Raw genomic sequence first — 26,867 nt, 5'->3', positions numbered from 1 at the left:
CCCAACCAGGGGTTTTCCCAGAATTTTGTCTCGGATTCTGTATTTTTGCTGGGGGAGTTTGGATATTGATGCATGGAGGAACAACATAACGTAAACGAAATTACATGTGTGATAAAATAAGGCAGAAAAAACATTTTCTAACAAGTACACCTTCTCCAAAAAATACTTTTCATGGCTTGATCGAGGGCTATTTCAGAATTGACTATCTCTACAGGGTACCCCTGGAATTTTCAATTAAAGTTTCTAACATTTCTTCATACATTTATCCAGGGACGTACGAAGAGGTTGGGTACTGGGGGCCCGGAACCCCCCCCCCCCGAAATTCCGACTTTTTTCTAAATTTAGTCTAACTTGACGGGTAATTTTACACATTTTAATATAATTTAACCTTAAATTGTTTTCGGATCTTCCGAAATGATTTGGACCCCTTCCACAATAAATTCCTGCGTACGTCTCTGAGGCAAATACAGATACTTTATCTTTAGGGGTGATATGAAAGGCTATGTATTTTTCTCTGTATCGATCGATGAATTATGGCAACAACCATTCAAACTATTGAAACAGATCAACGTGAAGCTTCCACCACAGCAAGTATATATAACAGGCACATATCCAGGTGGGACCTGGGGGCTCATGTCCCCTCCGAAACTGAAGCACGTTTTTAATAAACATACTTTTACGTTTTTGAGATTCTTTTGTTTCAAATTACTTCGAGTTTGTCAAAATTTTGGTCAATGTGTTGTCGTCTTCTTTTAAGTCCAAGAACATACCGTGATACCATTGCCCCTTGGTGGAATAAAAAAGAACACTTTTAAATAGGATTAAAATTTCGTTTCTGTTCTGTTTACAACTTTAAATGTAATAGAAGTATACACTCAGTGTTTTCTTGTTATTCTTGTTATATGCTATCGCAGACATTTTCCTTAGTTACATATCTCTCGGAAATATTTGTTTGACTTTCTTTGTGCCACAATACAGTTCGTTCAAACTAAACTGGTTCTTATAATGAAAAGTAAGGAAAAGTTTAAGCAAGAATAGAACTGTTGCATTATATTATTATTATTATTTTGAAAACAAATTGATATTTTAAAACATTAGAATTACGTGCTTACGAGTCTTCCCCTTGTCACCCCTCCGCGAAAAGAAAACCTGGATAAGTGCTTAATATATAGTGATTAAATTCCCATCAAATCAAATAAGTTCTCATGTATCCGAACTTGATACATGTATTCAAACTACAGACCAGGAGAGCATAACGTGTTCTATAAGATAAATTTTTGAGATGACCAATTTCACATCACATCACATCAGGATTGTGAAGACAAGGGACGTACTCAGGGAGTGGGTCCGGACCCCCCAATATCCCGACATTTTTGTAAATTTAGTCTAATTTTAGGGGCAATACAAAGTTTAATATAATTTAGCCTCAAATTGTATTTGAACCCGCCCAAAAACTTTCGACCCCTCCCGACATAAATTCCTGCGTACGTCTCTGGTGAAGACTATATCTGAATTCGGTTTCTCGTAATAAATAATATAAACAAAATTTTATATAGGCATATTTAACATTACTGTACTCTTTTTAATAACAGTTTCATGATTTGTTAAGATTGTTTTCTGATTTATAAGATATTATATTAGATTCAGCTAAAAACATACCACCATATTTTAAACGTTATAACATATGTGGCAACAGTAGCGTAACTTGAAGCCTCAGAGTCCCCATAGCCCTTGGTTATGTGCCCCCTGGGCCGCAAGGCTTGTGGGGGCTCAATTTACGCCTATGTGTGGCATATACTATTGGGAAATAAACTATTCAATAAAATGATTCTGACAAGTATTCAGTGACATAAATAGAAAATATTTTGTCCAGCAGGATAAGTGGCGTAACAAGATGAAGGACCAAGAGAGGTGCCCCTCCCTCAATTCTGATAGAGTTTGAGGGGCGTCAAAGGTACATAAGATTCATTTTGCAGCCCTCAATAAAACAAAAAGGAGGCAATATTACAAACAAAAAAGTAAGTATATTAGTTGTTTCTTTTGTCGGCGCTGACTGACTACGGTCCGCCTTCGGTAGAATCTTTTTGTACATAAAGTAGTTACTATATAAATTTTCTTTGTACTGTATATGTGAAATGAGCCCTCCAAACATAATGTATAAATAAACATGAATAAAAGAATAAATAATGCTATTGCAGTCACGGGAGATGTAAACATATGCCTTACTCCCTTTATCTATCTGTTAGGGAAGCGTAATAAAATAGGTTTCCCCCGACATTTTAAACTTCCTTACTCGGCTGAGTAGTGTTTTCTTTTTTCCTCAAAATCAGCTAAACGGAACGTTTTCCTTCTTTAAAAAGTAGTATTACTGTTTTATTACAAACAGTAATAGTTTTTGGGACTATATTGAGGAATAAGAGCTCAAGATTTAAAATTATCGCACTTTTTCGTACGGTAATCGGGTTTTGATGTACATCTGCGGACAGTCAAATTACTGTACAATTTCCATCTCTAAATCGAACAAAATCTGTTTTTAAATACATTAGTATTTTATTTCGTAACAGAAGAAAAGACTTGATGGGTTGAAAATATATAAATATTGGGAACAGAAGGAAGAAGTTAAAGGGTTACTTACAAAAATAAAAATAACGTAAGTGTATTAGCGCGATATTGCACTAATTGGTACGCGTTTTCGTGCTCAGAGAAATAATTAATAATAATAATAATAATAATAATAATAATAATAATAATAATAATAATAATAATAATAATAATAATAATAATAATAATAATAATAATAATAATAATAAAACGTATCAGATACTCCATAGAAACACATTATATACCAAGCAATACAGAACAAGTAATCATTTCATTTCTTCCTTTTCTCTACTTAAATGTATTTAATTTACTGGTATTTCGTATTCTGAAAATGTACAAGAATGAAGATAAAACAAGAAATTCCCATTTATCAAAAACTTTCAGTACTTTTTTTTTCCTTTTTCTGAGACTTCAAGGGGGTCCGAATAATGATGAGAATCTTGAAATTATTTTCATTATTTCGATCACTGGTTCTTAACAATGGCTTAACGCCCCCACAGGCGTTTTCCTTTCTAAACGAGGCTTGGAACAAAAAGGGGCGATTGGAGGGTGTTTGAGATTTCATGACATGTTATAGACTGTTTTCTTATTATTAGACGAAAACTATGACTTATTTTACCAATACACACAAACATACACGTATAAATATACAGAAGAATTGTGTATATATAAAACAATTATGTTCTTTATGTTCATTATTTGTCAACTGATTTGACTGTATTTAACACTTTTTCATTATTGAGATGGCAACATCGAATTAAACAACGAACATTTTCACACACGTTTTTGCGAGCGGAGGCAAGACCGACTGCGATGCTAACTCCATCTCTGGACGGAGAAATAAAACTCGTGAAAGTCCTTGGCTGTTAACTCCCTGCAACAGCAAACAGCTAAGGACGTTGAATACACAGGGCCTCTTTAAAAAGACGATGAAAAAAAAGCAGAAAAAAAATCCCCAAAGAACTGTGTCCAATTTCTTCGTCCCCCATCCTTATTCTCGTTCCATTTTCTTCGCTCACCAGAGGAAACAGAACTCTCGCCATGGGATGGGGCGTTCTTTTCTTCTTCGCCAAATGCTCTGCGTTATATGGTTGCTATGGCAACGACCATCTTGATCCGGAAGTGTTGATCTGAGTTGTTCTGACGTCACACGCAGAGTATAACAAGTGAAATAGAGAAAGACGCGTACATATTCACACAGAAAACATCACCAGCAAACGCTAGTCAAGTCAGATGTTGGAAGCATATGACACTATCTCGCTGACAAAATCTCTCTCTCCTTCTCCATAATTCCTGGTGCTTGACATTGTAAATTGTACAGTTGGGTTATTCTAGGTGAACTTTGCGCTCACACACAAACATATCTCGATGGTATCCTTACGGTTCATACGTACATGAAGTATAATATAACTTCAGGTCGTTTAAACAGAAAAACATAAACTTGTGTTAATAGATAAAACTAGAAAATAACAGCATAATTTAAACTAAGTAAGTTTAATTTTAAAGATATTTCAAAATATTGGTGCGGTATCAGTCTCGTTAAGTTACCAACTTTATTTTTAAATTATAATATCAACAATAAAGTACATATTGTTTAACATCAGAAGCAACCTTTAAGAAATATAAATATGTTCTTTTCAAGAAATCTTCTAAACCAGGGGCGGTCAACACTATCTATGAGTATCATTTTTTGGTAAATTGTGAATGTTGGTGATAGAGAGAAGTTTAAATTTACACAATTTTCATATTTTGTTAACTCGCAGCTGCTTCTGATATTCAGGGTAAAAAAAAAAAAAAAAAAAAAAAAAAAAAAAAAAAAAAAAAAAATCACTGCTACAACTCTATTCTTCACTGTATCAGATGTAACGATAATAGGAGAAAAGGAAATGAGAGGGTGTTAATATCTAAGTCTTAACTAACAATATTACATTAAACCAGAAAACAAGTTGACCCAACCAATCTATTCTAAACTATTCAATACTGTAGTCGGGCATCCAGCGCCTACAAATATAGATAAATGGGAAGTACCGTATATTGTACACGTAAAAGTGAAAATAGTTTTTTTTTATTTATTTTAAGATATGATCACAGCACCTTTTTTAATTATTTATTGATAGTAAGTAGTAGTTTTCTCTTGTCAGCATCGCTCAAGTTTTCATTTCTAACAACGAAATAAAGACTACTTTAAGAACACAAACGACATGGTTTTAACATACCAGTAAAATCACAGCAACCATGTAATATCCTTGTTTTTAGTTTTGCAATTTCCAATATGCTTACCGTTTTAGTAGATGAAGATATTTGTTCCCATGATCAATAATGATATGGATGATGCAATTTGTTTATTTCATGTACAATAATCAAAGAGACATATTATATATATATATATTTATTTATTTATTTTTAAGACTTACTTTCACAACCTTAAACTCACTAGAAATTATTTTACTTTTGAAACTGTTGCCTCTTTCTACCACCACAACATAAGTATGCAATAAAATTTCAGCACACACAGGACTCAGTTTCACCATTTAATTGAATAGAAATTTTCAAAAATTTGTTTCTTTCACAAAATTGAATAACTAAAATCATAACAGAATGCATTGTCTTACATTAAGTCTTAATTTCATGTAATTTTGAAGTAGATTCAGTCTGATTTTAGTAAGACTGCTCTACTTTTCGTATTTGAACCAATTTTTAAACTTCTACCGATCTCCAGATCTGATTAATGGGGCGTTTACACTTGGTCGATTTAGTCGCACGACTAAATCGACTCGCTGCATTTGCCACTGAATCGAAGCAACTAGGCCGAATCAGATCGATGGATGTGTTCAATTATTTCAATCACAGAAAATAGAACGTCTTTCAGTTCAGTTGCCAGTCGATTAGTCGCCTTCGATCAACAAGCGATTAAGTTGAAGTCCCGTTTACACGGTCGATTTAGTTGAAAGTGACGTCAATTCAACTGAATCGAACGCAAATCGACTAAGTGTAAACGCCCCATTAGTCCGAAGATCGTATCTCCCTTAAAAAAAAAAAAAAAAAAAAAAGCAAAATGGCTACTTCGATAATTAAAATGCAGGTAAAATCTCAATTATTGAAAGTTATCTTGCTTTGTTTTTTCTTCTCCTTTTAGAAACAGCAAAGTATGTTGAGATTTCCTACAATCTCTGAATACTCTACAGATAATTTATAGTTGTTTAGTGCAATAAAATGTTTTAAATCTAAACATTCTTTTAATCATTTATAATAGCACAAGGTCGTAACGAAGTCTCCCTTATATTTACGAAACTAAAAGCTGGATATTACGAACCGAAATTAAATGAAACATGTTGAAATGCTCGTAAATATATGAGAGTTTTAACTTTTCAATTTAAATTGTATCTTCTCCCAATCTTAGAGAGATGTGGCCACGTAACAGACAAAGCTGAAGAAAGAGTACTTCCAGCTATGTCCTATAGTTAGTTAGTTCAGAAGGTGTAAGTAGTCTCGCAGATTATCATTACTCCCTACGTGGGAATGTAACAGTACGGTTATCATGAATAAAGCATCACTTTCCTGAAATCCATACAATGGAATCATCCAATCAGCCAAATTCGACGGTTTCCTTAGTGAACGATTACGTTTGACTCCTACGGAGTAGTTTTGAAAATCGTGCAAGGAATTCAACAAGGACAAACAATGTAGTACAGCAGACTTCCTTCGTTTAGATCTGCCGAAAGACAGTTGTCAAAAAAAGAAACTACCAATGAGCTTCATTATGTTAACTACTGATGCGATTATAAATGTCTAAAGAATAAGTGTCACGATTGGAAAGGAGATGTTACGCTGCTTTGAACCAAACCGTTTTCTATCGTTCACCAAGAACTTGACTTTCGCGAGATGTAACTGTGATGGTACGTTGTCTTCTCGGTATGGTAGCCAATGACAAATGGTAATGACACAACCAGTTACACCACTTACCTTAAGTCCATCATATCGAAACAGTGGTAATGGGACAAAATGAATTATGGCAACTGTAGAAGTTAAGGGGGAGGAAGCAAAATAAGTTATTAATTTTCGATATCTAGATAATAGTATAGTTAACGAACACGAAGAAAAGTATAGGAACTGTGAAAGAAGCATTTAGGTAGAAAGAGAGAATATTTATTTCCCAGAAAATATTTTTGTTCTCTCGCCTGTAAACCTACGAAAATGGAGTTACGTTCCTCTGGTTTTCATGCGGCGATACGAGATATCTTATACATTCATTAATAAAGTGTCAAGGGTACACTAAAATCCACATTTTGTTTCAATTAAGATCTGCGACTTGTACAATATTGCTTATTTCGTTTTTAATGTCACCAATCTGAGTTGTAACCTCCCTTTGCTTTACGTCTGTTTCTACTATAACGGTTGGTTAAGCTGAAATTGGTGTACAATTAATGTTAGAAAAATATTTTATAAAATTTCTCTGACTTTCCTTGATTTCCAGTCTTTTTCCTTGAGCTTTCCTGACCTGCACTATTTGCTCTGAGTTTTCCTTGACTTTTCTGATCAGTAGAAACCCTGTAATACGGTAACATTGTTGGATGAGCGAAGAGTAAAATTTTCACTATTAAGCGCAAAAACATTTAAAAAATCACATGTCACTATAACTGCGATTCCACACAGAAATATTAGTCTTATTTTCTACAATACTTAAGTTTTCACAATACAGCTACTCAATGTACCATACTTAACAGTGGTACGTAGCTTTCGTTGTATGTGCACTTTTTATTACCCAGAAAATTACGCTGCAAACGATATTTGGTTTCTACTCCGTAGCGCTCTATTTTGAAAATGAAATATAGATGACTGTTGTAACAGCATGACATTATCAACTGTAAAACTACGGTGTAGTTAGCTATGTTCTACGGAACGTTCTTCAGATTTCATTTTATGTGAAACATATATTTGTTAGAAGAGAAGAAAAGTGAACGGTGCTTTCAACAGATCAAAGTTAAAAAGCATGTAGCCACAAAACCTAAAAGTCTTCAGCTCTTATTATTTCCCTTTTTGAAATGTCCTTTTAAAAAATCTACAATACTTTTGTATTTGGTTGTACATGTGCACCACACGTGTGCAAACAAACGATGCAGAAAAAAGCAAATTCCTCGTTTCTCTTGCTCCAATAAATAAAAAACCAGAAAAGCTTTTTTTTAAAAAAAGCACAAAAACGATCTCATCGTGTTGTTTCATGTCTGAGGGCGTCCAAACCCTTCCCTTTCCCCAACTCTATTCCGTTCATATATGAGTGTGTATATATGTGTGTGTGTGTATGGAGGTGGAAGGGTTGGGGGGACGAGAGTATACAGCCAGGGAGACGATTCACCAAACCGCATTCAATTAGTGGAGCTGGCTACGACCGCACGCGGTGAACCGCCAGGGGCAACGCCACGGAGCAGTTGTCTCGCTGTCAGAGCGAATCTCTTGATCCGCTCGCTGGGTCCCTGTGGCCCCCACTCGCCAAGGCACACTGGAACCTTTGCCCCCTCTCTCTCTCCCACACAAACCCTGCTACGGTGCTCTGCTATGGTTACCGTGTGCGCAATAAGCCAGAGAATTTGTGTAGCCAGTGTTTCTGATGGCTTTGCACAGTAAGAAGAAAAAAATATTCCGCAAGCTAGATCAGGAAAAGTTTATGTCGTTTTGTAAGTAGTATTTTACTAGATTATTCCAGTAATTGGTATAAAGGAGAATATGGTTGACATAAGTTGCATGCATTATACTATAAAGGGTGTTCAACGAATGTACTGAACGACTTTGGTACAATCAGCAGCAAAAAATGAGTTCAAAGAGACACTCTTAATTGTTCTTTTTGCAGTAACTCCGAAACTGGTCGACCAATTTTCATTCAGATTTCTCTGACGCAGAAGAAATGAAATTGTCTGTAAAATATTGAAAACTGTATTCCAATTAGTCAATTCGCTGGGAGGTTATGGACGAGCTGCGCACTTTCGTCACTTGTTAACAACGAAAGCGTAAGTTGCATTTTCTGTTCCAAACATGACTAGTGGGTATATTTTTAAAAAGGCGTAGCCCGGTATTTAGTTTATATTGATTTTCATGCAATACGCATCTTTACCTTGCTCCTCTTTGATCTACTTACGGTTCCTAGTTTCGGAGATTTAGACACAAACAAAACTCTCTTCCACGGATATAGATCAGCACAAATCCTAACCATTCTACAACGTCGTTTCATATGAAGAATACGGAAAAGAAACCCAACGGAACAAATGATATCGGATGTTAGTCATGCTTGACCTATTCATCGATAGAACATGTACGAATATCCATCTATGCTGGTGACTGTACAAAAAATTTTGAGTACATTAGTTTGAACATCTTTATATACATACGAGATATAATTTAAAGTGCTTTACGACGTGCACCAGGATCACCGCATCTAGATTAAAATAAGCAAATTTTAAAAAGCACTGGAATGCAGCACACTGTTGTTATTGTCTCCTTTTTTCCTCCAGAAATTCCGCGTTACCTCATTAAAAAAAAAAAAAAAAAAAAAAAGAATGTAATCATGAACAGAATTATCGCATTAAATGGGATAACAATGCAATGATGTGTGTTACGACCAATATACGAAAACCACACTCCTGTCATCAACTAGTTCACGTGAGAATTAAGAACATTATACGTAAGTGACGGTCTTAATATACACTTTTTTTTTTCATTAATTGGACAAAATTCGTGTTCTACCATATTCATGTGGGGAAAAAAAGTCAGGAATTAATCAGAGCAAATCCTCTGATTCTATTAAAGTATGTAGCTATATTTAGCCAACTTTCGGAAAAAGTGAATACTTCAATTTAAAAAAATAATTTTCTAGTTTCTTCCCACAGGAAACAGAAAAGTTTACAGGGAATTCTTGCTAAATTTCTGTAAGAATATAGAAGAAAACATCCTCAAATAGATGTATCAATTTTACATATATAAAAAAAATATTGAAGAAGGAAACAATGCATTACGCAAATATTATGGATAATAAAACTGTTGAATCACTTCAGAAAATGAATACTCAACTTTTAGAAGCCCTCTACTCACTCCTATCGCTAGGACTATAATGTATGTAGGCTTGAAATATGCGGACTAAATTGTACATTCTCTTATGATTTACAAATACAACACTAATTAACTAGAAAGCACTTCAGGTAAAATAGAGTATAGAGGAAATGCAGTTTTGAAATAATTACTCTAAAACAAAATTGTAAGTAATTTAAAACATTAACTACTATAACAGTAAAATAGAAAGCACAAGTTTACAGTATCAGTTGAAAGAAAATTCTCCTTACCCCAATGATGGCATTGAGTTCTGTCATGGTGACTTGTTTCGCCCTTTCCACCGCCGTCGCCACCTGCTGTTGGTGCTGAAAAGCGAAATAAAGCACTTCAAGTAAAAATAAATAAATAAATAAATAAAATAACTACTCTCAACACTAAGTTATCCTACTGTAGTTTACATTAGGAACGTACATTTATTTTCAAACTTTCCGTTTACATCATCTTTGTCAAGAAGCAAGCCTTTCTTGAAACTGTAATAAGTCGGAAGCTTCTTTTCCTTCGATAAATACTAATCGACACGTACAATTTAATATTTGCTTAATAAAGCCACATTTAATAAGCTCTTGCACAATCGAAACCAAGATCTGCCTGTAACTTCAGATTAAATTTCATAATTTGATCACAGTTTCCGCTAATGCACAGATTGAAATCCCAGATTTGGGTCCGGCGGCCAGAGGCGGATCTAGAAGGTAAAACCTGGGGTGCGGGGGTAACCATACCCCAGACTATGATAGGTACATCATGAGTTTACTATAACCTCTCAAAAATATATAAATAATAGCTTCAATTACTTTTGTCACTCAAACTGGGGGGTAGGCCCCAGGCTAGATCCGCCACTGCCGGCCACATTTCTGAAGCTTTTAGTTTTTTTTTTTTTTTGTTTTTTTTCCCCGAAGCAAATACAGGAATAACATATACACTGGTTGACTCATTTCCACTCTTTGACATTACTGATTCCAGAAGAGGTTGATCTTGTAGGCTGTATCTGGAAGATTGATTAATTGCACTAGAAGTAAGAAAACACTTTCAATAGCATACGCATATTTCTAACTCTCATTTATCCTTTCACAATAACTTATTTCCTAGTTTTTCTTACATTTTGAATATGAGGAAGACACTACCTACCCTACTCCTGCCGATTTAAGAGGGATACTTGTATCATACTTTTTTTTTTCGTTATATACCTTATAACACATTAAACAGAATTACGAAGCTCTAATGTCTCTTTTTAAACTCTGACCATTTTTTTCTAGGAACAAAGAAGACGTAATTCAGTTTATCATTTATTTCTTCTTTTCTTGGTAATTTACTCAATATGAATGTACATATTTTTAAAACTATCTGAAATGCCTGTTCTTCGCACGGGAAGTATAAATTTACGGAAAATATTTGAATCCGCTTCTTCCGACAGGATATGTATTGTAATCCTATTCCAGAATATATTCTATTTTCTGGAATAAATTTTAAACTTTCCTACTTCCTCTGGATACTGGTTAATCAGTGACAAAAAACTCTTGAGCTAGAGCTAGTTGTGTTCCAAAATTCATTTCAAATAGGTAAGTCGAAATCTGTTTTAGATGAGTTTTTCAACACTTCTTTTCCAAGTGCTCATGCTTGAATGTGTACGCAGTTCGAGCATTAAAATAATCGATCTTAAACACATTTATGTATATTTTTTCCGAGATACATAATTTTTTTTATCGATAGAAATATTATATATATATGATCGCCTATCATTACTTATTATATAACCCGAAAAAAGTATAGCTGAAGTAAAATTTTACAAATTATCACTTTATTTTCTTATAGATATATCTTATATTACATATTTTTTTTCAATTATAACCAGAAAATGAATGCCAAGGTTCGATCGTGTAGACTACTTGCTTTCCCACTATCGTTAATTACCTACCGCAGCTCTTTAAAACGTCAACTAATTCACAAATTGAACATTCAACTCTCCTTAACGAAATAGTTCACACACTGAAAACGAGATGGCACTGCTAGCCTCCGGAACGTTTCACGAAGAAATTCTCCGAAATGCCATCTCTCGTTCCATTCCTGAACTAACATTAATAGAAGAAATGACATGAAATGCAAACATTCTGCAATTTATCTATTCAGTACACAATCAATGGACACACACTGTTTTCTCTTTCTTTGTTAAGTTTCATAGTCCTAAATAAATCATATATTTGCTGTCCTTCGTACAAAACACACTTTTATACTTCTTCTTGCCCTCTTTCTCCCCAACCTCTCATAATCTACGTGTCAGACGATCAATTCCCATGAGAGATCTTTCCATGCTTTTGTATCTAGCACGTGATCTCACCACTTTCCAGTTCACCCTAGTCAACGAAAGGACGGAGTTGGGAGGCGAATAAGGGACTTAAAAAAAATCGATGTAGAAGCGAATGTGTTTTACACACACACACACACACACACACACACACATTATATATATATATATATATATATATATATATATATATATATATATATAGCCGGCCGGTGCAAGTCAATATTCTTGCGTTTCGATCTGTGACTCTCTCGCTTTCTCTCACGTCGCGAATAATTTGCTCGCGTCGTGTTTACCAACGCATTATACTTGATTGTTCCGGAGACACGGAACGAGCCCCATCCACACATAGTTTTGTCTCCCCTCCTCGCACGCCAGCTCGTGTGGATAATCAGTAACGTCGACATATGTACACTGAAAGCAAAACAATAGAGTAATACAGGATTTCCTTTTCGTGCACACGCCCCTCAATCTTGAGGGAAAAAATGTACGACCACAAGCATGCAACTATTGCTTTAACACTTCTTTCATTTTATTTATTCTCTCTCTCTATCTATCTATCTTGTCAAAGCCTGTAAATAAGCCAAAAAGCAATTAATATTTTGTATCATAAAAATACATTGTCATGTGCGATGCTAAAAATTGATGCAGCAAGAGCGTTCAATATTATTAACAAGTAGGAGGATCTGACTGTTAATAATATAGTACTACATTTTGTTTCGACTTCTACCAATTTCTTTAGTTTCATTATTTATAGTATGTTATGTTCTATTATCATTAAGTTATCCCCAGATATTACTGTGCAAAGTAAAGCTTATCAGATTTATATTATACGATAATATATTAAAAATAACTACATTAATGAATCTCCAGTTATCTACGTTTCTTTGGCTTGTATTCTTCGAAAGAGAACGCAATACAGCATTTTTTAGTTACAGTTGCTTAATAGACCTACAATTTGCATTCGACAACATTGAATGAAATTTGTTCGGGAGCAGATTTGTAAATGTGGAACTGACCCCGGGAGACGAGAACGCCTGGTAATTTTAGTACAAAGTGGGATCTAATGAACTACTTAGGGAAGACTCCTTATTGGTAGGATTCCAGATTCTTTTAGACACAAATTGAGAGAGAGAGAGAAACTAAGTTTTACGATTTTTAGGGAAACAAGAAGATATGTGGTATTCGTAATTTACATATAACAAACACACATATGATTTTCACATAACTAGAATAATTTTAACTGAAAATTGGACAATTTTACTTAAAATAATAGCAACACTTAAAACACAAACAGTGTATTACAAGTTCTGGTGGGAGCTCATGTAGGGTTTGGATTCCATGTTAAACTGTACGTCTTCGTCTCATATAGTGTCGATTAAGGTTGAAATACAAACAAAGTACATGACAAATCCTACCTTTTAATTCTATTTTAAGGGAGTTTTTGTACCTCTTAAAGAGTCTCATCTTTTTATACGTTCAAAAAATCCTTTCCATGATATATCCAAGTTTACAAATACTTATTAGTTTACAGTAACTTTTGGTAGTGGCATTATATTACAATCGATCGAAAATGCGATATGATCGAGACGGTGTTGCTCATAAAAGACTAAAATGCTAAAACCAAATTATTCTTAAACTTACGGTTCAGACGCCGGTTAGACAGGAGATAAGAACGTAATCTATTGTATTTCTTTTCTGAATTCAAAGTTACATCGTTGAGTTGCGTTCTTAAGTGTGTGAAGAGCCAGTTTCGTTAATTTAAAAAATAATCGATCTAACTTACAGAAACAATGTTGAAGTATCACAGACTATATAATTTCCTTTCCCCCCTTTTTTTTTGACGGAAGAACTCGTTTTATGAGGAAAACGTAAAGATTTACAGTTTAATTCACCGGTAATCGAATCCACGTGCCATGAGTACAGAATATACGCATGTAGGCTGTAAAACAAAAGATAATATACAATTTGGAGGACAGCTCCCTGGTAGATTAGAAATATTATGAAACAGTGGTAAAGGTTTCGAATATGTCATTTTCACCTACAAAACACAAAATTACAATTTTAGGAGTTCTTAGCTAATATAATGACAGTTACAGTTTAGTATTCCTTTTGGGCACGGGGCTATATGAAACTTGTAACTACAGAAGGTTAAAATCAAATCAGCGTAATGGGTTCGAATTTCAGAGCTCTCACGAAGAATCGAACCCAGAACACCGTGCACCAAAGGCACGCACTGTAGGTGATACACCAGCTTGGAGAGGAGTATCATGATCATGATTAGGGGCGGAAATTTATGAAATGTCGTCTTTTTTCTGGTATCGTGGACTCAACGCCTATCAAATTACAAATACACATCATAGTACACTTCGTTCTGAAAAAGAGAACTTTAAAGTGCATTTGTTAAATACGTTTTGCCAATTTTCAGCGTTTAGGTCATTTTTCTTAAGTTTCGATGATGTTTTCGTAATTTTTGACATGTTTCTTCTTTAATTATTTTTGGTTATTCTTTTGATTTTGGCAACATGCTCGAGACTCTGCACGGAAATAAACACATTTGCTCATAAGATGACAATTTACAATCCTTAACTCTGTCTTTACGTTGCCAAGACAACGGTAGTGTATTGCAACCACATGTAAGTGGGAAAACCTAAAGTTTTCGTTTTCATTAAATATTTTCACAATTAATTTGTGCGCGCGCGGAATATTTTAAAAGTATAATTTCTGTTGTCTAAACTTACGGTCTGTCCCTTGACGGAACGAGGAAGTGTAGGAAGCACCCCTCCTCTCCCCCAAAATGTGTTCCTGATTTTCATTTTTTTCGATTTTTCATATGCAATTTGTTAATTCTAAACAATTACACGATTTACGTGGAGGACTATCTTTGCAGTAACGTGCAGGACATCGAAATATACAATGCTACATAGTAGGTCGAGATGCGGGTAGTGCATTTTACACTGAATAAATTGTTGTGTGTGTCTTAATCATTAAATTGTTTAATTTACTGTTTATTTGGTTATTTTGATTTAAATAAACTCTCACAATTATTTCAACTGAGAAAGCTACCATATTTTTATTTTTTATGGTATTGTGGACACAATGCCCATCCTTTGGTATCTTTGTTTTATTCTTTTCAAGTTACAAATTTAAGTTTTTCACAATTTTAGGTATTTTTTTCATTTTTTAAAGGGCATTTTATACCTAAATATGTGTGTCATGAACTTCCGCCCTCTCATCATGGCACTGTTCAGCTGAAAGATTATATTTTTCTATACCCGAAGCTGTCACCATTCCATTTCATTAAACTTTCAATGTTCTAAAGCGCTATGTTCTCCAAAATTACCTTTCATACTACAGCGGTCCCGTATGAAGCTCTGCTATTATAGTTATTGGTACAAAAATTTATTCCTGAAATTTTTCCTACAAGCAGGAATATCTATACAATACAACGTTACGTTTATATTAGTGGCAAATTCTTTTGACAATGAGGTGCCGGAAACCTCAAGCTCTGGAAGCTTGCCGTCTTGGCTGGTCGATTCCGAATTTTGATTGGATTTGCTGGTTCTCAATTTTTTTTTTTTAGAAAAACTAGCCGTTACTTTTCTATTCAACGTTTTTGGGGATTGTTCTTAGTCTATGAGATTAACGTTGTTGGTACGGCGTTGCTGAGATGAAAGCCTTATGTTAGGCAACCCGTATCTAAGCTCAATAGAGCGGGTTGACGGACATTGCAGGTGCTTTACTTTAATCTGAATGGCGAAACCTAATGCTTGCTGACAAATTCAAAGGCCTGTAGGTCAGCAAGAGGAGTACAAAGTTATGGATTTATTTGACATGTATAAGTTTTTCAAGTTTGCCACAAACTCACTTCAATATCGTACCTTTATATAAAACTACATGAACTCACTCATTGGCATAAAATAACTGGTACTTCCGGTTGACGTGTAAGGTCGAAATTTGGCATGATTGTAGCTTTTTGGGACTAACCCACAGAAAAGTTGTCAAATGTGAGTATTTTTAATTTTTAGGGGTCTAAAGGTGGAATGAAGAAATTTCCATGTTATTTAAATGGGAGTTTTCTTGGGATACAAAATCTTATCGTTTAGTTAGTTGAAATAGGAAAAGAAACTTGAAATTCGGTAAAATCGTAGGTTTGAGAGGTGTAAGGTCATAAGCCAAGCAAACGCGGGGGTTTGGGAGCAAAGCCCCTAGCTAGCCACAGTCTACTGTATACATTAGAATGCTACTTTTATGTGTTCGTCTACAGTAATTCACTCCCTTTATGAGTCCCCTCCCTTACTTCACTTGTATCTGTAAAGTAAATGTTCACACATTGTCAGTAAGTATGGGGAGGAGACTCATGCTCTATTAGTCTGATGATGTGCTGTGACACCTTACAGGTTCAGCTAGTCATTTATTAAAATCAAATTTCTAATAAATGTTCACTCTTTGGACAACTTTAGTGTTCAATTCCCACATTCAGTTGTTTAATAAACTTCGAAAAATCAGAATAAGAACGTTCTTAACTTAGATAACGATACTCTAAAAATATTGAAGTTCGTGTTACACACGCAGGTAAGTTTCGTCTCAACACTTAAGAAATTTACAAAACTTGTCCTTTTGCATGCTAGGTGTTTTAATCACATGAATCGATAAATCGAGGGAGGCAAAATAAAATGGGGGAAGGACATTATTCCACTAGTTATAATGGAATAATGTAAAGCAAACATTATTCTGGCACGGAACGAGATCGTAAAGCAAAAATTGTAATTAACTCAGAATTTACTCAGTTTTACCTATTGTTCAAGTAGTATGTACCAGAAATCACTGAAGGCAAACAACAACGTATACCATCTGCTACTTACACTTTTATACACACAGCACATAAACAACCTGATCAAACAGAATGAAAACTATCAAATACTGGCAACCAACGACATACATTTTGGCATCATAACAGTTAGGTTTAATCGATTTTCTCGAAAACACAATTTAAACTCATTCATATTTCGTTCAGTTCAACGAAATCTATAGATTGGTATACGTGTTATGTTGAAGCTTCTTAGGATTTAATTTTCGAAGAAGTACATTCACTTATTCGCGTAAATACTTGAACTGAAGTAAACAAAAGGTTTTCACATGAAGATAATAATCCGATTTCTTAAACACATGTTTGAATGCAAGAACAAATAATAAATTATTATTCAGTTTACAATGTATTTATTTATTTATTTTACAATATTCATCTTTGTTCAACGTAATCAGACTGATTTAATAGTATGATCCTTGCATACCACTTTGATACTTAGTGGACAATTCCTAGCTTTGTGTTCGTTTACAGTATCATAATTGCAGAATCTCTCTTCTGATTTAAGTAAAACAAAATAGACTTACCTCTTGCGCTAGAAATGGCAACACCTGAGCTATTATCGCGTTCAGTCGTTTAGCGATTTCAGTCTGAAACACAAAAGAGAAAAATGTGATCAGATAAAGTAAACTTCTACTAATAATAGAAGAAGTAAAGTGGAAAATTGTGAAACCAATTGATTTATTACACTATGGCTTCGTATATAGACAAGAAATATGGAACAATACGTTAAAAAATACTACTTCAATAAAAATGTAATTAAATTACCCGTATGGATCGTACTTTAGTTCAGTTTTAAAGAAAGGATTACGCATGAATATACAAAAGTAAATAACCATGAAATAGTGCTTGTAACATGATTTGGCAAGCGTTACAGCCTAGTAAATGTGACCAGAAGCACACGATCATGTGTGCTATGTTCCTCGTCCAGTTCTTAATGAAATTAGCAAATTGGAGTACGATATGAAAGAATTCATTGATTAGTTTTGTACACTAACATATGAAGATAAATAGTGCTTGTTATATTTCTTAATAGTTGTTCATTAATTGATACTGAAATGCATGTTCCGACTCATGTGGTAATGCTTCTGAAATCAGGGGCGTCTCAGGAATATATCTACGGGGCACAACTTCAAATTTTAAACGAAAACAGAGATTGATTTTGACCCCATTGAAATAATCGCTACATTTTGAACAACTTTGAGAGGAAACACTTTGTCATACCTTACCTCCTCACCCAACAGAGGTATTCCCGAGACGTCACTGTTTTCGAACACTGTATCGTTCGTTTCCGCATGTGCACTTTTGTATTTCGTTTTAATTTGTTATCCACTATTCCTTTCGGTAAGATATGGTAAAGTTAGTTTGATTGTTTCAACAGGGGCAAATCAACCCTTGTTTTCATTTAAAATTTTTAAGCTGTCCTCTTAGAGATATTGCTGAAACGCCTCTGATTTTAGAAGCATCACCACGTGATTCGGCACATGCTCATCGGTATTAACTGTTTTGTAGTTTGTTTCAAAGACTTCTGTGCACTAAGAGCTGAGTTACGGTCCTGTTACGGATTTCGTGAATATCTTTCTCTCTCTCTCTCTCTCTCTCTCTCTAATAAACTATCTTCTGCTTTTAAACGCTTATTTATTATGTCTTTTGGTGCGTTTTCGAAGTCAGTTACAACTTCTTTTACGGTTTTTTTTGTTACTCTAGTAGTACAGTAGATACCTAAACTAAGAGTAAGACATTAATAATCGTAATTGGGTCTTCCTACGAAACATGCGTAAAGAAATTATTGAACTTATTTAAATTATTGAAATATACGTATTTATTTCATTATGGGTAAGAAACTTCCTTAGGAATAACTCATTACATTAGTGAAAGCCGCATCAAAATATCACGTGATCTAAAATGTAGTTAGCCTTCTGCGCACGAGATGGCGTTAGTGCTCCAAATCTCAGGGTACATCAGTCACAGCGGGTAAGGCCTAACGTCATTTTATAGCTGACCGTTGAGGCTACTAGATGTGCAAAAAGTGTTGGAATTCTTTGAATCAGACGGAAAGTGTTGCAAAGTGAAGATGAATAAGTGAACCTTCCGCAAAACTGCGATATTTTTTTACAATTTTCTTTCGGTACTGGTGTAAATGCTGAGCAGATCCATGAAGAAATTTGTACTGCTTATGAGCAAAATCTATCAAAAGTAACATCGTGATGATTGTTCGCTTTTGTTCTTGACATTTAGATGCTCCTGGAAGTGGATGAACAATCAAAGTAGGCGATATCAGAAAAACAGACGATATCCTGGCAAAAGTTGAGCAAGACCGGGGAATAAGCACTTACGACATCGCAAATGACCTCAATATCCATCATCAGCGTTAAACTGTTTGGAGAAAGCTGGCTATAAAAGGTTATGAAGATCTTCATTATATGCAACCCACCTCACTTTGTTGCATTTCTGGTTGCATCATATTTTAGGATAATTTTGTCAGGTGTTGCAGTAATTATTTGCTTTTCCTTGAATAATTAGTTAATATTTTATATGCAAAAACCTTCCTTGGGAATGGCTTATTCAATGAGTGAAAACCGCATCGAAATATGACAGTAGTAGGGACCCCCGTATATCTAGTCGAGTCAGCAAAAATTTTAGTGACGTCATAGGTCAAAGGTCAGTGACCTTGGCCCGGGGTCAATGACCTAGGGGTACATAGGACCACCCCCTCTAAATTTTGGCAGGGGAACCATGGCTCACCAGAGGTTTTTGCTCTAAACAGTTCCGGTTCTTTACTAATGAGTGCACAACACAAACTTTTAAAAATGTCAAACCAAACTTTGAAACAAAATTTTTGAAACGAAAAAATTTGGAAACGAAAAATTCAAACAAAATTTTGAAACGAAAAAAAATCGAAACAAAAAAAATTTAAACAAAAAAATTTGGAAACGAAAAATTTCAAAACAAAAATTTCGAACAAAAAATTTTAAACAAAAAAATTTCAAACAAAATTTTGCAACAAAAAATTTCAAACAAAAAAATTTTCAAACAAAAAATTTTGAAACAAATTTCAAACAAAATTCTGAAACAAAAAAAATTCAAACAAAAAATTTCAAACTAAAAAAATTTTACGTTTCACGGTTAACCGTCAAACTTTATCCGGTTTTTAACTATTCGATTAACAAATAAACGGTTTTGATCATATTTATCAGTGAGTCCAAAATGTTGAACGAAACCAAGATTTTTAAATGTTAAACAAAACAAAACTGAATGCAGCAAAGATTTGAAAATCAGCAACCAATCAGATTGCACGAAAGATAGTGATCAGCCAATCAGATTGCACGAAAGATAGTGATCAGCCAATCAGATTGCACGAAAGATAGTGATCAACCAATCAAATTACATCAACAATAACTTTGCCAGTGTTGTAGCATGTATTCCCTTAAGACTATGAGTCATAAGATTCAATAAGGTTAGCTATGTATCCCTGTACACTACCTCATCAAGGTCAATCACGTGGTACATCGTATTGCTTACGTTTATATTTGGCTGTAATAATCAATACCAATGACGCATTCTCAAATTATCCTACAAAGTTTAAATGTACCAATGTCCTGGACTCCTAATCCCATCATAGGTCAATAACTGATCACGTGATCATACTAATATTTCACAATGATTTACCCAAAGAACAATTACCAATTATTGATATGACAATAAGAAATGTACCCCTCCCAAAATTTAAGATTGGTACACAAATACACCTGTGTCTTATGAAAAAGTAATAAATCCTGTACTCATTTAATAATAAAGCCGGTTAATAACCTTTAAATTTTGAATATTTGGCCATAAGAGAAACACCAATGGGTCCTAGAAAACGTTTACCAAATTATGTTATTTTATAATTCCCAAATTTAAAAGAGAACATAAACATATAGAGGTAATAATCCATATAACGTGCTAAATAGGAGTCAATAACCTCCGAAATTTGATTTTTGGTAGTTCTTTACCCATGAAAGGGAACGATGTGGACCATCCAAATTTGTAGTGGTACATATTGAAGACCTGTACGAAGATACCAAATGCTTATATTAAACAATTTCTAAAACTGAGTGGATGAGTCAAGATACCCCTCCCAAATTTTAAAGGGTGCATCAATGTACTCATGTCTTATGATATGAAATGAACCTATATACATGACCATATAACCATATAAGGTAATAAAACCTCATCAAAGGGGAGAAATTGGGCCAAAAACCAAACACATGGTACAACATATTGCTTATGTTTATATTTTGGCATTTTTTTTAGTCATGAAAAGGAACAAGGTGGACCACCCAAATTTATCATGATACATATTGAGGTCATGTACTATGATAGCAAATGCTTAAATTGAAAAATTTCCAAAATTTAAGGGATTGGCTATGGTACACCTCCCGGGGTGCATCAATGTACCTATGTCTTATGATAGAAAATGGACCCTATACAAGACCATATAATCATATTAGGTAATAGAACATCATCCAAGAGAATAAATTAGGTCAAAAACGAAACACGTGGTTGTACTAAAATTTGGCAATTTCGTACCCATGAAAGGGAACGAGATGAACCACCCAAATTTATAGTAATATATATTAGGGTCTTATACTATTATACCAAATGTTTAAATTGGGCAATTTCCAAAATAAAGAGGTGGGCCAAGGTACCCCTCTCAAATTTTTAAAGGGTGCATCAATATACCCATGTCTTATAATACGGAATGGACCAATATACATAACCATATAATCATATAAGGTAATAGAACCTCATCCAAGGGGGATAAATTGAGCCAAAACAAACACGTGGTTGTACTAAAATTTGGCAATTTCGTACCCCTAAAAGGAATGAGGTGAACTACCCAAATTTATCATAATACATGTTAGGGTCCAGTACTATAATACCAAATATATAAAATGAGCAATTTCTAAAATTTAAGGGGTGGGCCAAGGTACTCCTCACAAATTTTTAAAGGAGTGCACACATGTACCCATATCTTATGAAAGGTAATGGACCCCTATACATGACCATATAACTATATAAGTTAATAACACCTCATCAAAGGGGATAAAATCGATCAAAACCCAAACACGTGGTATAACGTTTTGCTTACGTTTATATTTTGGCAATTTTGTACCCCTAGAAGGGAACGAGGTGGACCGCCCAAATTTATCATAATACATATTAGGGTCCTGTACTATAATACCCAATGTTTAAATTGGTCAATTTCCAAAATTTAAGGGGTGGGCCAAGGTACAACTCCCAAATTTTTCAAGGGGTGCATTAATATACCCATATGTTATGAAAGGTAATGAACCCCTGTATACGCCCATATAACTATATAGGATAATAACACCTCATCAAAGGGAATAAAATCGACCAAAAACCAACCACGTGGTATAACGTATTGCTTACGTTTATATTTTGGCAATTTTGTACCCCTAGAAGGGAACGAGGTGGACCGCCCAAATTTATCATAATACATATTAGGGTCCTGTACTATAATACCCAATGTTTAAATTGGTCAATTTCCAAAATTTAAGGGGTGGGCCAAGGTACAACTCCCAAATTTTTCAAGGGGTGCATTAATATACCCATATGTTATAAAAGGTAATGAACCCCTGTATACGCCCATATAACTATATAGGATAATAACACCTCATCAAAGGGGATAAAATCGACCAAAAACCAACCACGTGGTATAACGTATTGCTTACGTTTATATTTTGGCAATTTTGTACCCCTAGAAGGGAACGAGGTGGACCGCCCAAATTTATCATAATACATATTAGGGTCCTGTACTATAATACCCAATGTTTAATTTGGTCAATTTCCAAAATTTAAGGGGTGGGCCAAGGTACCCCTCCCAAATTTTTCAAGGGGTGCATTAATATACCCATATGTTATGAAAGGTAATGAACCCCTATACATGACCATATAACTATATAGGATAATAACACCTCATCAAAGGGGATAAAATCGACCAAAAACCAACCACGTGGTATAACGTATTGCTTACGTTTATATTTTGGCAATTTTGTACCCCTAGAAGGGAACAAGGTGGACCACCCAAATTTATCATAATACATATTAGGGTCCTGTACTATAATACCCAATGTTTAAATTGGTCAATTTCCAAAATTTAAGGGGTGGGCCAAGGTACAACTCCCAAATTTTTCAAGGGGTGCATTGATATACCCATATGTTATAAAAGGTAATGAACCCCTGTATACGCCCATATAACTATATAGGGTAATAATACCTCATCAAAGGGGATAAATTAGGTCAAAAACCCCCGAAATTTGAATTTTTGGCAATTTTTTTACCCATGAAAGGGAACGACATAGACATCCAATACTGATAGAGGTACATACTATGGTCCTAGGCTACCACACCAAATTTTTAAATTTGACAATTTCCAAAATTTAAGGGGGGTGGTCTTATGTACCCCTGCCAAAATTTAGGGGGTGGGCCATGGCTCCCCTGCCAAAATTTAGAGGGGGTGGTCCTATGTACCCCTAGGTCATTGACCCCGGGCCAAGGTCACTGACCTTTGACCTATGACATCACTAAAATTTTTGCTGACTCGACTAGATATACGGGGGTCCCTACTACTATGACCCAACGGATCTCGATGTAACAGCGTACACAACCTTACCCTAAAAACATACATACAGGTCAAATGGAAAACCTGTTTTAAATCTGTTAATAACAGAGTTTTAGATAGTTCAAGAAGTTATTTGATTTGCTTGTTTTAACATACTCTTTAAGATCGAGGTTATGAGATGTGGAGCTATATCTCAACACTGTATCCGAACTAAGTTACATGAATTTTCCTATCGGAAATGGAACCCAACTTTCTCGTGTTGCTAAATGCTAGCCTTCGCACCTTCTACTGGGGAGCTCTAGTTCAAGGAAGGAGTTTGTTTGTTTGTTACTGTAACATCACGTCTATTGTTCGTTTCTTCAATCGAAGTGCAGTTCGTATATAAAGACTGTCGCCTTCTGTGTGCAGTAGCTTGTGCCATAAATAGTCATCGCCCGACAGATCTTCCAGAAAATACCCCTGATACCTAAATAGCCAGAATCCTCATTTCAAACAACTGATAGTCATTTGTCAACTCCACGTGGAGTCCTAGTTGCCACGGTTCCAAATGCTGTCATTTAAGTTGATGCTTGATTATCAGTTCCCAAGACCAGGCTCCTTGTTCTTTCTTACATTGCCTGACACCAGTTTCATATAAGCCATAATATTGGAAAGGACAGACATTGCAACCCCGCCTATTCAGTCAAAAGAGGGACGAAGGGAGGAAGGTGTGCTGTTGTAAAAATTAGCATGGAGACTAGAAAGAAATTTGTCGAATTGCACTTCTGTTAAATAAACGCATTATACTATCTGTAAAACAATTAGTTTAGACATATTTTCCTCTGAATTTTGCGAAGGAATTGGAGAAACTCAAAAACACTGTATTATTGAACGAAGTTCAAAATACTAGCTACATTTTACAGGTAATCACTAATTAAGATACGTCTTATTGATTTTAATAACGCGTGGATGAAAAATTATATACTGAAAATTCGACAATTGGCAATCCACGACGGACTTTACATAGAACTCTCAGTATCACATTTTAATATAACTAAATGTAAGCTTATTACTAAAATTTACCGATATGCCACAGAGAAAACTAAACACATGAAAGTTCGTCGGGATCGTAATACGGCAAATTATGGATGCGTTAAAATATCAAATAATACTTTTGATAAGTGTATACTTTTAAATATCTAGGATCAATATTAACAGACGAAAAACATATTCGCCAAAATATTAAATGTCGACTAAAAGTAGGGAATTCGTGCTTTATTCAGTTCAAAATTTTTTGTCGTCGCGAATTCTATCGAGGAATTTGAAGATTAAAATATATAAAACGGATCATGCCTGTTGTTCTATATTGTTGCGAAGCATAGTCGCTTACTCTTAGGGACGGATATAGACAAAGTATTTGAGAACAAGATCCTGAGACCAATATTCGGACCCAAAAGGAACGGGAATGGGGAAACTTCATAACGAGGAACTACATAATTTATACGGTTTAACATTGTTAGGGTCATCAAGCCTAGGAGGCTTAGGTGGGCAGGGTATTTAGCCAGAATCGTAGAAATTTCAGATACGCTTTCAAAGTCTTAACTGGAAAACCAATTGGAAAACTACCATTAGGAAGACCTAGGCGCAGATGGGAAGACAATATTAAAATGGATCTCTCAGAAATAGGAATACAAAGTAAAAACTGGATTCAGTTAGCTACGGATAGAAGTCAATGGAGAGCTTTTGTAAACGCTGCATTGAACCTCCAGGTTCCATAGGCCATAGAGTTAGTTTATTTATGCCACAGACATGTTATTTACAAAATAATTAATTAACTTATAATTTTGTTCCAGATATAAGCAAACAGAACTTAACACTCAGTGAGTTACATAAGAAACTGCCTATTAAGTTATACTTGAAAGTAAAAAAAAAGTCTTCCACGAAACCTACATTGTAAGTTTTCCCTTCTTTTTTCGTTTTGTTTGCTTATTTTCGTATGATGTAGGACAAAAGTAAAAGAAGTTAGACAGAAATTGATACCATTGTACGAACTAAGTCGTTAACTACACAATATATCTGAGTATTAACAGGCTTGGCAGTCGACGCACACTCACGAATCAGAATCGTCAATCATCTGAGCCGACAGGTCGCAGCACTGTTCCTCCGCAAATCGATAAGAGAGAACATCTCGGAATTAAAAAAAAAAAAAAAGTTCGCAAACGGAGTTATTCCTCCCCCTTTCCTTTTTTTTTTCTTTTTTGTGAAAATTTCAATCTGGATTAGTGATGACGCGTACACGAACACGACTACGCATAACAAAATTTACAACGCGATTCAGAGAGAAACTTCGCGTTGTAAATAAACGCAATTTCTCCAAAAGAACCTAAGTAAATGCAACTACGAGAACACAGAGAAAAAAAACTGCTATACATTTCGTGTATATGATCGTAACAAAATAGTTGATGTTTCTTCTTCTAATGCATTAGTTTAACCCCCTTCAATGATATTTTAGTTGTCGTCTGGTTTTATTTATTTATTTTTGTTTAGATGTTATATTACAGGAAATAGTAAAAGTGTTCGTTTACATTTGAGTGATACAACAAAAAATTAAGAGCGCATTGAATGAAGCGCTCTGCTTACCTCACAGAGCTACTATTATGGAACCACATGCGGTCACTCGAAAATTTTAAAAGACCAAAGTATGTTTTATTGAAGAGATCAAGGAAAAGCGAACAACTTTTGGAGAAAAATGTTTGGCCCTGTAGGTCAACCAGAGGACTCTACTGAATGCATTCTCTAACTTTTTTTTTTTTTTTTTTGATCAATACTAAATTAAGAGATACTAAAAATTCTACTTTCCATTCATCTTGAAACTTTAGGTAATACACTGTTCATATATACTATCGAACTGAAAACTGTTGTTAATAATACTACCATTAGGTAATAAATAAGGTGTCAACACCAAAAAACTTCGGGATGATTTCTCAATTAATTCAGAGCTACAACCCGTTGAAAATTAGTCGGAATGATAGAAAAAGGGTCATAACCTGATAACGTGATGTCGGATGAACATCGGGTAAAAGAATATAGGTGTCATTTTGTATCCAGATTCCTTTAATATACCAGTGGATATGGAATGTGTACAAGTTTCCAGTTCCTTATCTATCATTTTTTCTTTGTAGCAGACCTCATGAAGTTCCTATGCTTTGAGGGTAACCTTGTTGACGGTCATGCTTCACATTCACTGTTGCATTAACAGAATCTAGGCTCCAAAATAAGACTTTTTGTTTGTTTTACCCGAGCTTCGTCCGACACCGTTCTTGAATTACGCTCATCCAGTTTATACTTTCAACCAACTTTTGGTCCGCTGTAGTTCAAACGACGCACATCCAAGT

The 26,867-nt window shown here is 34.8% G+C and overlaps 1 protein-coding gene across 8 annotated transcripts in view; it reads right to left on the bottom strand.

Moving 5' to 3' along the window:
* gro (TLE family member transcriptional corepressor groucho) overlaps positions 1 to 26,867 on the bottom strand; it is a 408,405-nt gene that overhangs the window by 124,441 nt on the left and 257,097 nt on the right. For all 8 annotated transcript variants that reach the window (XM_081734075.1, XM_081734080.1, XM_081734081.1 and 5 more), the window contains exons 5-6: positions 17,393 to 17,455; positions 9,930 to 10,004 (exon numbers count right to left, since the gene is read on the bottom strand). In XM_081734075.1, the coding sequence (XP_081590201.1) occupies positions 9,930 to 10,004; positions 17,393 to 17,455 (138 nt within the window). The remainder of the gene's footprint in view (positions 1 to 9,929; positions 10,005 to 17,392; positions 17,456 to 26,867) is intronic.

Source organism: Thermobia domestica, chromosome 12 (genome assembly GCF_964235325.1).
Source record: "Thermobia domestica chromosome 12, izTheDome1.hap1.1, whole genome shotgun sequence".
Taxonomy (NCBI): Eukaryota; Metazoa; Arthropoda; class Insecta; order Zygentoma; family Lepismatidae; genus Thermobia; species Thermobia domestica.
This window is presented reverse-complemented; position numbering and strand designations above follow the sequence as displayed.